The 12,468-nt window shown below is 37.5% G+C and overlaps 2 protein-coding genes across 4 annotated transcripts; one reads left to right on the top strand and one right to left on the bottom strand.

The window, feature by feature from the left end:
• Positions 1 to 1,596: 1,596 nt before the first annotated feature.
• On the bottom strand, positions 1,597 to 8,824 carry LOC128229288 (transmembrane 6 superfamily member 1-like). 2 transcript variants are annotated; one of them, XM_052941121.1, is made up of 10 exons: positions 8,651 to 8,824; positions 6,851 to 7,059; positions 6,409 to 6,503; positions 6,079 to 6,185; positions 5,342 to 5,424; positions 5,102 to 5,214; positions 4,692 to 4,787; positions 3,422 to 3,514; positions 3,127 to 3,249; positions 1,597 to 2,966 (listed from the first exon to the last, which is right to left on the bottom strand). In XM_052941121.1, exons 2-10 carry the CDS (start codon positions 7,044 to 7,046, stop codon positions 2,775 to 2,777), a joined length of 1,098 nt encoding a protein of 365 aa, XP_052797081.1. In that variant the 5' UTR covers positions 7,047 to 7,059; positions 8,651 to 8,824; the 3' UTR covers positions 1,597 to 2,774. The 2 variants fall into 2 exon arrangements, with proteins under 2 accessions (XP_052797081.1, XP_052797082.1); XM_052941122.1 differs by having other exon boundaries at positions 6,851 to 7,053.
• LOC128229287 (tRNA (adenine(37)-N6)-methyltransferase-like) lies at positions 8,460 to 12,156 on the top strand. Of its 2 annotated transcripts, none has more exons than XM_052941119.1 (4): positions 8,460 to 8,540; positions 9,841 to 10,033; positions 10,705 to 10,862; positions 11,134 to 12,156. In XM_052941119.1, exons 2-4 carry the CDS (start codon positions 9,852 to 9,854, stop codon positions 11,976 to 11,978), a joined length of 1,185 nt encoding a protein of 394 aa, XP_052797079.1. In that variant the 5' UTR covers positions 8,460 to 8,540; positions 9,841 to 9,851; the 3' UTR covers positions 11,979 to 12,156. The 2 variants fall into 2 exon arrangements, with proteins under 2 accessions (XP_052797079.1, XP_052797080.1); XM_052941120.1 differs by lacking the exon at positions 8,460 to 8,540 and adding an exon at positions 8,869 to 9,001.
• The last annotated feature ends 312 nt before the right edge of the window (positions 12,157 to 12,468 follow it).

The raw sequence follows: 12,468 nt of genomic DNA, 5'->3' as shown, positions 1-12,468 counted from the left end.
CAGAAAATAGCCCCGCACTTTTAAGTCTTTAATCAAAGACATAATATTTGATAGGTATATCCAGTTTATACAACATATGTAACAATTGTCTGTGTGTGTGACAGACCACGGTATAACAGAAATACCGCCCGTTTAAGTTCTGGGAAAGTACGTCTTCTCGGCATAATACATAACCATACTGTACAAAACAATACGTATTTGATCTTACGAAAGTATCTCGATTGAATTGTGTTGTGTATTCACTACCAACCATCTTAACAATTTGTTCTATTAAATAATGTTCGAGTATTGTCGATAATCATTTGACTCCGAGGTCGTTGATATATTCGATTGACGATTACGAATCTCAAAAATCGATTATTGCTAACAATAACATACATTTTTCTTTCATTTTATGAAAATTCATTTAATATTTACAATAACACATTTTTTTGAGAAATGGCCTATCCAATAAGTGTTTCCAATGATAGATCTTAGTATAAATTTGCCTGAAGTTCACCCCTACATTGTGAACATTCACAATTCTCCCTGTTACCAACCGGGAATAGCTGTTCAACGTTCTGGGTTATTTACTGGTTCTGATACATGACATCCACAAAGGTAACAACCAATTTACCGTCGGATCAATAACGCCGATGAATTTTTAATCAAAGAGTGAACAGGTACTTCTGTTATACTGGTTGTTATTGTGTTGATACTGTTACCACCATCACAAACAATTAGGACTGATGAACTGGCTTCATGGAACCTCACGCAATAAAGATAAACACTCATCAATACGATTGATCATTCTGTTCCTGACAAATCTTAATTTTTGAACAAGGGACCTGCTAAACATTCTACTTAATTGATGTAGATCTAAAATAAATAGCAGTATGAGTTCTTTGTATATAAAAATAATAATAAGTATGTCCACTTTTTAAGTTGTACAGAAGTAAGTATTCTTGGGTAAAGAATAGTAATGCATCAACGATTTATGAATACGTGTTATTTCATTACCTCGGTGAAATACAAATTTTGAGGGGGCATGACGGCTGTGTACCCCGAGTTATGAATTCCTGGACCCGCTACTGTATTTTTCATACCCCTCCCCCCACCTCGATTTACACACACTCTATCCCCATCCAATCTTCCCAATATATTGAACTTTATCCCTCACTAAAAGGGTTCTCAAAGCAAAACTTCGAGTCGAATGTTGTCAGGATGTTTTATCATGAAACAATCTTCAGTCTTGTAAAACATGAAAAACAGTATTCTAGTGTTTATATCAAACCACTGATATTGTTATACCCGATACTGTACTGTAAACAAATCATTAACTTCACCAATGGCATCAATCATTCAATCATCAATGTCACAACACTGTACCTAATCATCATTTTCATCATGTCAAGAACTTTCAAGAACTGAAAGTGAAAATGTAAATCACGTTTACTTGCAGACAATCGGTTAATCAATTTTTGCAGAAAAATACTTAAGCAGAATAAACCCCTTCAGATGTACAAAACATTTGCTAGTGGGTCAGATGCAGTTTAATTAATGATAAACACCAATATTGTTCTGACATTACCTGGGAATCGTAAACAATGTCCGCCATTTTACTTTGATGACGTCATTCTTATTAATGCATGACGTCACCGTTTATTCTTTATTACTAATTTGGATATATGTTGGATTATATGTATACTCAACTTACCCAACTAATATTGGCATTGCTATAAAACGAATCAACTTTCAAACCATGTGCCAACATGTATGAATAACTGGATATTTATGTACTTTATAAAGTTATTGTTCTTAGTAATTGAACGATTTGTGTAAACTCTTAAAGAAATAATTCAAAAGGTGTATGGTAAACGCTATGTAAAATTTATATAGTATATATATATATATTTTTAATATAACAAAATCAAGAAAAGAACAATATTGCTGAAGCATATGCACTGAAATATGTATTATGCTTAAAAAAGATGTTTCCACAAAACCGACCGACCCTATTTTTTCCTCCCAATCCTTCACTTCTTTGCCGTAGTTTTGGTTTCGTATTTTCCAAAATCATGTACATTTTCTTTAGTAGACATGTTTGTCAATTTTATAATTATGTTTTTCTACAATAGTGATATATCATGATATAGGTCGGTACAGTACAGAATCCCGGTCCTCAAAAAAAGAAAGAATAGTTATGCCTACCTACCTACCTACCCTATTTTTTCATGTTAGTGGAAACAAAGAACTTTTTTTGCATTTACCTTAACATTTTTAGCAATTTTAAAGGCGATTTTCAAATAAGATATTGTTGTTTTCTTATTTCCGCTTTAGTTATATTGATAATATCTATAAACATTGATATATTTATTAATATTTTTTAATACAAACAAGAAACTCCATGTTTCATAAACAACTACTCCAAGTAGCACCATATAAATCAACAGCACCAATTTCAAACATAATATGAAAAGAAGGCTTAATAAACCTATCGTCTACATAAAAATCCATCGCATAAAATCACCTTTAGACAATCATAAAGGAAATCAAAATTTCATAAGGTGCTGATAAGGGGTATATTCATACTTTAATATATACTGTCATAAACACTTCTCTAATTCTGAACAGATCTGCCAAACAATGGTAGAATTCAAATTCATGTTACAAACCGAAATAGGTTAAACATTAACAAAACTGATAAGGGTATATATTGGTAGATTGATAAAAACAAAAACATGTACATTGTGATCATACACTCGAAAACAAGACTAGAACAATTTTTAAAATAACTATTTGTTTTTGCCTAGATTTCTTTTCCTCTTGGCGGTCGCCATGTTTGTCCAGCACGCGAAGGCCTGAGGCACGAGTAGCAGGGCAAGGTTGAGCAGCCAGAATACTTGACGGGAGTGTGGCCGCGTCGGCACGAGGAACTCGGGCGGCGTCCGGGGATGCAGCGACCCGCCGATATGAGAAAACTGACCCTGTTCAACAAAAAAAGATCGTATAAAAAGCTTTTGAGTTTGAGTGTTGTACTGCCTTCATACACAGGATTTTGTCCCCTCATCTAAAACGGCACCTATTTAATTTTGTTGAGTTTGTTTTTTACATTCCTCATTTAATTTAGTGTACACAACACTTTACCTGAGCGGCTGCACCGGCCACGAGGAGTGCCCAGTCAGAGAGCCAGGCGAGCGTTCCCGGATAGAGGAGACTGTATGCGGCAGCCGCGTAGTAAGGCACGAAGTAAAACATGTACACCAGCATCTACAACATTTAAGGCAACATCCCAGCACATTTTCACCATGTAGATAAAAATTATAAAATATAAATTGATTGCGACAAACAGTGGCGTAGTGGAAAGACACGTTACATTGTCCGCCAAGGGAGGATAAATTAATCTAGTGCGCTGAAAGGGAACAACAACATAGACCTTTACCTGGACCTTGGAGTATGCCAGCGGATTGAGTATGTTGGGCTCGTGGTCCCACAAGTACTCGTCCATTAGCGGCTCCTTGCAACCCAACGCGATCTGCACAGAAAACCACGATACGTTTCCATAATAACCAATAACTTATATTTATTGTTTGTTTCAACAAGCTTAACCCAAGATTTTTGGTAATAGAAAATAGTAAGTACATAAAGCGTAATGTGGTGAAGTGAGGTTTGGGACCTTATTTTAATAAATTCGTAAGTCAGAAGCAGTGTATATATATTCCTTTGTTAAAAACAGTAAAATATATAGTAATGCTGGAAAAAAGATAAACATATAATCAAAAGAATCTAGAACGATATTGGGAAGAAGATATTAACTGATGAACTCAGAGGTAACTAGAAATGTGTCCATAGGACACGGATGCCCCCACTTCGATTTTTTGTCACAGAAAATAAGCCATAATGATTATTCAGGATAATCTGAGGGCCCTAACTCCTAAATGATTAAAGCGATTTCCATGGCTATCGAACTTGATCAAGATATTATGGTCACAAACATGTGTTAAAAGTTTGGTGAGGATTGGACAAACAGTTTTCAAGAATTAGATCGGAAACAATCTTCGGGACGTATTTTTCAAGTCTTTTTTTGCAAATAAAGGGCCGTAACTCCTAAATGACAAAAGCGATTTCCATGGCTATCGAACCTGATCAAGATATTATGGTCACAATCATGTATGTAAAGTTTGGTGAGGATTGGGCACATACTTTTCAAGAATTAGATTGGAAACATATATTTTTGAAGTATTTTTGGCAAAAAAGGGCCGTAACTCCTAAATGACTAAAGCGATTTCCATGACTATCGAACTTGATTAAGATATTATGGTCACAAACATGTGTTTAAAGTTTGGTGAGGATTGGACAAACGGTTTTCAAGAATTAGATCGGAAACAATCTTCGGGAATTTTTGGCAAAAAAGGGCCGTAACTCCTAAATGACTAAAGCGATTTCCATGACTATCGAACTTGATCAAGATATTATGGTCACAAACATGTGTTTAAAGTTTGGTGAGGATTGGACAAACGGTTTTCAAGAATTAGATCGGAAACAATCTTCGGGACGTACGTACGTACGTACGTACGGACAAGGGCAACCCTATATGCCGCCACTTTGTGGGGGCATAAAAACATTGGTTCAACAGTATATGTGAATCAAACACTTATAAAAATATCATATTAAAATTGCAAGAAATAGGTTTAAAGATTTTTTTCACTCACAAATCCCCTGAATAGGTCCACGCCGACAGCACCCAGAAAGTAAAGGACGAAGATGGCATCAACTGGTCGCTGCCATATACTCGTGAGTTTACTAGTCTACAACAGGATTAAGAATTGTTCATTGTATTTAATAAATCATTGAACCTCATCAAATCGATGAACTAAAAAATTGTGTATCCGAAGTTTTACATCTGTTGAATTGGGATAACATCCACTTGTGACCTTCACATTGACATTGTAATTTGGACATTAATGTTCAAAGGAGTTTCGTCTAACCCATTCAGAGTCACAAATATATAGAATTTAACGCAACACTGTATGTAATTGGATCTTTCATTGTGACCTTGACCTCTAAGCTAGCTAATTAAGGTTAGAGTGGGTTGCAATCAATTATTTTTCAATAACAATACCGGTTCAAAGCCGCCGTCTGGTCTTTGCTGCCTTAAGAGTCGAAAGGCTATCCACAGGGGCACGAAGAGGTAGGGGAGGTTAAGCAGAATTGCGGGCTTCACACCAAATGTGCCTGAAGTAATATCAACATGTGAAGTAGAAGAATACCTTTAGTACTTATCATCGATAATAACAGAATGAAATCTAATATTAAGCAACTTCGAATAATAAAAATAATAAGAAGTTGCATGAAGTCATACCTAGAACACTGCCGGGCACCAGAACGAGAAGACTGTTGATAATGGACCCAGCCCAATACAGACCCGCGGTACGGTAATTCCGCCTGAAGGGACACAATATTTTGAGAATGAATCATTGACAAGCAGTAAAACCGAAAATAATGTGTAAATATACATGGTGCAAATGTAATACAGAACAAATTATATGTTAAAGGAACACATTGTTGTCGACCTCACATTAGGTATAATAGCAACATCATTATTTATGAGACTTAGTGATTGATACAGCTAAACATGCCAGCAAGATGTACGCAATGGCCTCCACACATGTGTATTATAACTCAAGATAGATATAGGACACACACCAAGGACGATACACATGTTCTCTTGGAGAATCTACCTGGCCGAAATTCACAGTCCAATGTACTATTATAAGTCTATCACCTCCGTCCACCGCACCCAAAATTAAATATCCTCTCCTGCGTCACAAACCCGTAGGCCAGTTGACTATTCTCTCCTGCATAACAAAACCAGTTGTAGAGGATAATAAATTTGTTGATTATCGTTCTGTATTCTTCTTAAGTTACACACTCCTTATATACCCACTAACTACACCCAACGAAGGCGACCAATTATACTCATCCAGCTAATGATACCTTAGTCATTGGACGACGCCGTCTCAGAACGGTACGGCGTTTACAGGTACGCGCCTATCTACCCATCCAACTCTAATTTAAACCCTACCCATTAATACCTACCTATGCGCCACACAATAAAGGATCCAGAGACAGAGGCCGTAGTGGACCACACCGTCCCAGTAGTTGATCATTGTACCGTATGGCGTCCACAGGTACGGCTCACCTTCCTGGGTTAAATACATCGTGTCTATGAATACCAACTGCATGAACACGTAACAAGACAAACACCAGTATCATATTATTTTCCAACAATCAAAGAAACTAAATGAACATTTATCTACATTTATAAGTCCACAGTAATTTACAGTTTTTTAAACCTTTAAATCAGTAAATTACAAAATGCATATTAAAAAATAGATTTATTTTTTAGTGCATAAAGTACTCTTTCACCTTGAGATAGAAGGTCATAAACTCCCCGAGGATGCCGTCCGACTCAAGGGCGATTATCAGGTCCACCATGCTGCTGAACATGAAAAGGCTCATCACTGTAACAGAGAGTGATGAGGATGTTTCGAATAACATTCAAAACTGTTGCTTTACAGAAGTATTTAGGTACACGTGTATTTCATAGTTATCTATCAGACATATGTAGGTACACGTGTATTTAATATTTATCTATGCCGAAGGCAAAAGGCAAACTTTGTAACCCCAAGTCAAACCAAGTCAGACCGTTGGGACTCCTTACTTTGCCATTTCCGCCAAAATCGTATCGAACGTTTTTAGCATATCGTGTATATGTATATATAAAACAATTACCTATCAAAGTGTTTATGCAAATCATTCGGTATCTATAGATTGAATTACCAAGTAAACGCATTATAAGGCTTCTTACCATAGAGAATCGGATCTGGTTTTGTCTCCCGTCTGACAGCGATGTAGGAGACAAGCAAGATGGCGGCCAGCACCCCGACCCCTAGGGCCAAAATGACCCCGGGGTCACGGGTCCAGGGTTGGGCGTTCAACATGAAACACAGTGGGAACGGCACAAGCGACATGAGGAACACCACCACCGGGCCAGTCAAACCCATCTTGAAGCTATATCTATACATAATCGGATTAAGACTTTATACACATCAGTAGACTGTGACATACATACTGTGAACATACAACGAAACACCTCTGACATGAATATATGAAATTAGAGACATGTTGGACATAAGAGCCTTCTACAGTGCAAAAGTCGTCTGAAGGACAAAAACATAAAATGTAATATGCTAATTTTTTTTATATCGATAGCGACATGTTTAGCTGTAATTAGGAGTTGAACAAATTTTCCGAAGGAACATTTTATCAGACTTCTAATAAAAAAGTATTTTTCATTTTTCCAGAAATATCTTTTATACAAAATATTTTTTTTGTGTCAAAATATTCAGTACTACCGAATCGGACTTGAGGTAAATTCAGCTATTTCAATCAAGACATTTCAATTGCATGTTTCTATTAAGCCAGGAAATGAATTAAATCCACTTTTTTATTGAATAGCTTTTTTATTTGTAAAAATATCATCAATATTATAACACTAAAGACATTGTTAACGATTTAGACCGGGTGGATTTTTTACGGAAAAAAACGACACAGTTACATTGTTGGCAGACTTTTCCGAAAAAAATCATAAAAATGCGTTTTGGTCCAAAATATGATACAACTTCTTTCGTAAAATTTGGTCAACTCCTTTAATATTTCCCCAAAACGTGTCACAAAGGATGTTTCTTTTACTCTCTAAAAAGAGTGTTCCTCATAACTAATTCAAACAGGGACTTTTGAAAGGTTGTAATTTTGGCAATCCCCACCCACTTTTGCACTGTGGAAGGCTCTTTATCAAAGCTTAATAACATTTTTGTCTAAAACAAGTCCTGGCTGCAAATTTACACGTACATCGTAGAAACTTAAAGGGACTGTACACCAGATTGGCACCAAAATCTGTAACGAATCTCAGGACAATTATCTAATAGAATGTGTTATGCTTTGATATCATAATTGTAAAAAAAGTACCAAAATGTAAAAAAAATTGCGTCGGAGACCGGGTTCTAACCCGTGTCGCCAAAATTGCAGTCCAGCGTCGTATCCACTGAGCTACGACGGCTTACTTTAATTGGGTGACATAGTTAAGCTGTACACCTACCTCGGTAATAGCACGTGAAAACACCGACCAGCCAATCAGGCATAAGGAATTAATTCTACCTGGTGGACATACCCAGTAATCTTTTTTAATGGAAAAATACGAAATAACTGCTAAACTTAAATAATTGTAAACTATGCGATACTTCAGTTAGTAAGTTTCAATGCATTGTACACATCGATGCCAAGTTTATGTCAGTTTTCGACAATTTTCTTTTCTTTTCGCTATTTTATCATACGGAGTACAGCCCCTTTTAAGGACTGATGATAAACCGTATTCTGAGTTGTATATTCACCAATCAAGTTATCTGAATGTGTGTACCAAGTAATGCATGCGTACCGCCGTCACCTGTCGAGTCCACCGATCTCCTTAAACAGCCACTATATTAGTGAATGATTAGCGAGTAAGTTTCGTACCAAGTACAGCGATTATGAGCCTCAAATAATTGGAATGATTTGGTTACGAAAGGCTTGTAAGATGATGAAATGAAAGTAACATTAATAGTACATGTACCTGTTTTCCCTTTCCCACGAAATGATTGAACTCCGAGGCCGGTCTCGTATCCAAACTATTGTCAGATCAACATATAAGTATGGTGAACCTGGTTGCGTCGGTTATCTTTGGCAGGTTGGTTATCATAATTATGTAAACTCAGCTAGCTTGCATCAAACATCGAGAGATTAGGTATCCTTTCGCATGTGACGCCACTTACTCCCCTTTGTTCAAAATTTGCCATTTGCACTGATGTAAACATTGTATTGTGTTTTTATAGCGTTTATCCTCACCTTTACAGTATGTCATGCAAAGACATCTGTTCGTTTGAAATAAGTTAATATCAGAGTAGGAACACATATACATAGTCAGGTAATTGTTTATAAAACTGCTACGTATCATTTTATTTTGAACACTATTTAACTGCTGAACAGTAACACGAACAGGTACCGTGATGATGATGTACATCTGTCTACATCTCTGTATATATAAGGATCTCTAGTATCGCAGGGATTTTGTTTTACATTTTGAAAGCTGATGTGTTTCTGTAAGCATAGAGTCTAGTCTTAGTCCAAATAAGTGTACGTTGTCGGATTTTTTTTTACGAGTTTGATATGGCAAATCCTTGTTAGGGATTGGAAGAATCCCGTATAACACGTCTATTATTTTAGACTAAGTCTAGTCTATGATTAAATTATTACTTATATTAGTCAAATGTAGACGAAAATGAAAGAGATCTGATAAATATTCTTTGTACGTTCATGCAGTATGTTCGCTCGGCCGCAATTTTGCAAATCCATGAAGTTACGCGCTTCTTGTAAAATTTGCAAAATCGCGGCCAATCTTCTATACATTTAATTCAACGCTTTTCATTTCTTTATTTTTTGTGGTAATAATGATTTTGTTGTAATATTTTTCGCGTTTATCAAGACAATTATCGAGAAGTTTTTAATTTGTGTTTTACATTTGCATGACACCAGTCTTTCTTACGAAACTCCGCCTATAGGTCGACCGGTTCATGCAAAATGAACGCAAACTGTACGATATATCGTGCAGAAAATCAAGTGCGATTATAATTTAAATAAAATATGTTAAACACAAAATAATTTGCAAAAAGTATGCACATTGTCCTTAACACGTTTGTTTCCAAACATGAATTACTGCATCAAGGTGCATACATTGTCAATGTTTGAACTTAAATACGTTTTCAGCATTACGACATATGTGCGCTATGTTTGCCCTGAAGCCGATTGGTTACATTCAGACACCATTCCAGTTTAAGAATGGTACGCCCCGGCAGCCAACGGTGTGCAGTCAAGCCCGAGGGACCATCACCATCGACAAGGCCGTCTTCAACAATCCCGAGCATTCCCTTGAGGGACTGGAACAGTACAGTCATGTCTGGTACAGTGTATGACTAAGTCCGATGTTGAATTATTTCGAAAATATGAAAATATAAATCATGACCTATCGTTATAGCATGTACTGTATGCTGTACAGGGATCACCAGATTGCTAACAATGAGTCAAACTTCTATCCTCTATATTAAGGATCTTGAGTCGCATGTTCTATTTTTCGAGGCGATGTGCAGAACCCATTTGCATTGATTCATTTACTGTAAATAATAGAATGTAACAATACAGAAGAATCTCTCTGAGTTGTCCGACTTTGTAACCACATTTCAATTCAGTTCAAATCATTTATTTGATAAAGGCCAACTGCCCAAAACAATCCTTATGGACAAACATAAACAAATTAGACAATTGTAGGTAAATGGTGAATACAAGTTACATGTCAACGATAATAAACAGAGATTATATTTAGTAATAAATGCATATTATATCATGTCTGTCTGAGCATCAGAAACAAAGAAGAAAACCATTTATGAATACTAAGGCCGAGAATCGGACCCGAGACGCCTTGGTGAAAAGAGAGCGCACTTACCAGTGACTTTACCGGACAACTAGTTGTACTGCTGTGCTCTTTCAAACAAGTGTTTCTGAGGATGAGAAAAGTGTCTAAAGAAAAAAGCAATAGACGACGATTACATATAATTTATTACGTTTTGTGACCAGGATATTCTTCATATTCCACAAAAACAACAACGCGCATTACAAGGCAAAGGTGGCGCCCCCGCGGCTGAATGGACGGAGGGTTGGCGTGTTCTCCACGCGATCCCCTTATAGGCCAAACAACGTGGGCCTCACACTGGCCAAAATCGAACAGGTCAAAGGTAATACTTTAGATCATCCATATTATCTAGTCTCGGCGGTACATTAACAGTAATTCTGCCGAGAGTAAGGAGAAAAAAGTCGTGAAGAAAACGGCGAAATTTGATTGTATGTTGTCTCCCCTGAAGTGATTGTCAAGTACAATTTTGCAATGTTGATGATTTTTATCACTTAAAGATTGTTTGTATCTAGCCAAAAAGACTCTGAGCGTAACATTTAGTACATGATCATTAATATTTTCTTTCCGACTACACCTTAATGCATGTGAACCAGGTTCTAGTGTGGTAGTGTCGGGTGTGGACATCCTGGATGGGACGCCGGTGGTGGACCTGAAGCCCTACATTCCCCAGTATGACTGTCCCGATTTCCGGTCCCAGGGAGCGGACCCTCAAGCGGGCCTTGTCGGGACGGAAGTTGGAGGATCGGCTTGTAATGTGGCAGGCGAAGATGATATCTCACACGTGAACAATTCAGACGAGTTATTAGGTAATGTTCCTCGTAAAAATGCATCAGAAAAAAAGAGTGAGTGCAGTAATGAACTTGATACTTCAACGCAGTGTGAGAACAGTGCAATTGAAAATAGTGTTCATGTTGTCTCACCTACCGACATGGCAGACCGTGCACTAGGAGAATCTGAACAGCCGACGCCAACTAAAGATGTCAAAGGTAATAAACGTGTTGAAACTGTAGATATCGACAGCGAAATTCTAAAGAAAAGGCCTCACAAAAACGTTGTGAGCAAGCCCGGTACAGTTTCTGCCAATAGTGTGTCGTCTGCCAGTTGGGTAACGGAAGCCCCTGTATCAAAACTGACGGTGTGGTTCATCGAGCGCGCGGAGCGTCAGTTGCAGCAGTTCGCCAGAACGCCCAGGGCGGACAGTCCCGACCCCTTCACCCTGCAGCACTTGGGCAGCCCAGAGGAAGCCCGGACCGCCATCGTTAATATCCTGCAGGAGGACCCGCGGTCAACGTACCGTCGGAAGCATTGCGCGGACAGCCTGTACTACTTCACGGTGGACGCCCTCCACCTCACGTGCTGGTTCTTTGATGACTGTGTAGAGGTGCTCAGGGTTCAGCCTGTAGCAGCAGTGGACAAACTCAGGGATAAACTCACTTAGATGAAACCCCATGGTAATTCTTATAACAATAGACGAAGTGCCGATCTGAATATGAGTTGTAGTGTCCCTGTTGGCGTCAAATGCGTCATCATTAATCACATGTGCAACATATGATTTATTCAATTTATAAATTTCATCTCCATTCCTGAATGTATACAGAATAAATTCGTATACATTTGTTCAGTTATAATGAGGCTAAATTACATTTGAGGTAAGTGTCAAAGTCATTGGCTGACATGGCACTAATGCCATATTCGTAAATAGGCGTGTGTCTTATTCTCTTTCTTTCTTTTGAAGAAAGAAGTAACAAAAATGAAAAGGCTCAAATCGGGATGGATGAACATGCATTTCAATATTTTATGGCCGGTTTTAAAACTGGAATTTTAAATAAATTTTACAGGCATACTTAAAGTCAAAGACATCATGCAATGAATATGACATTTGACACGTTTTTCAATAAAAGTCAATTGAGACATTGATGTTCTATGGC

The sequence above is a fragment of the Mya arenaria genome, chromosome 3, assembly GCF_026914265.1.
Source record: "Mya arenaria isolate MELC-2E11 chromosome 3, ASM2691426v1".
NCBI classification, from domain to species: Eukaryota; Metazoa; Mollusca; class Bivalvia; order Myida; family Myidae; genus Mya; species Mya arenaria.
Note: the sequence above shows the minus strand (reverse complement) of the source record. Positions and strands in the feature narration are given on the sequence as shown.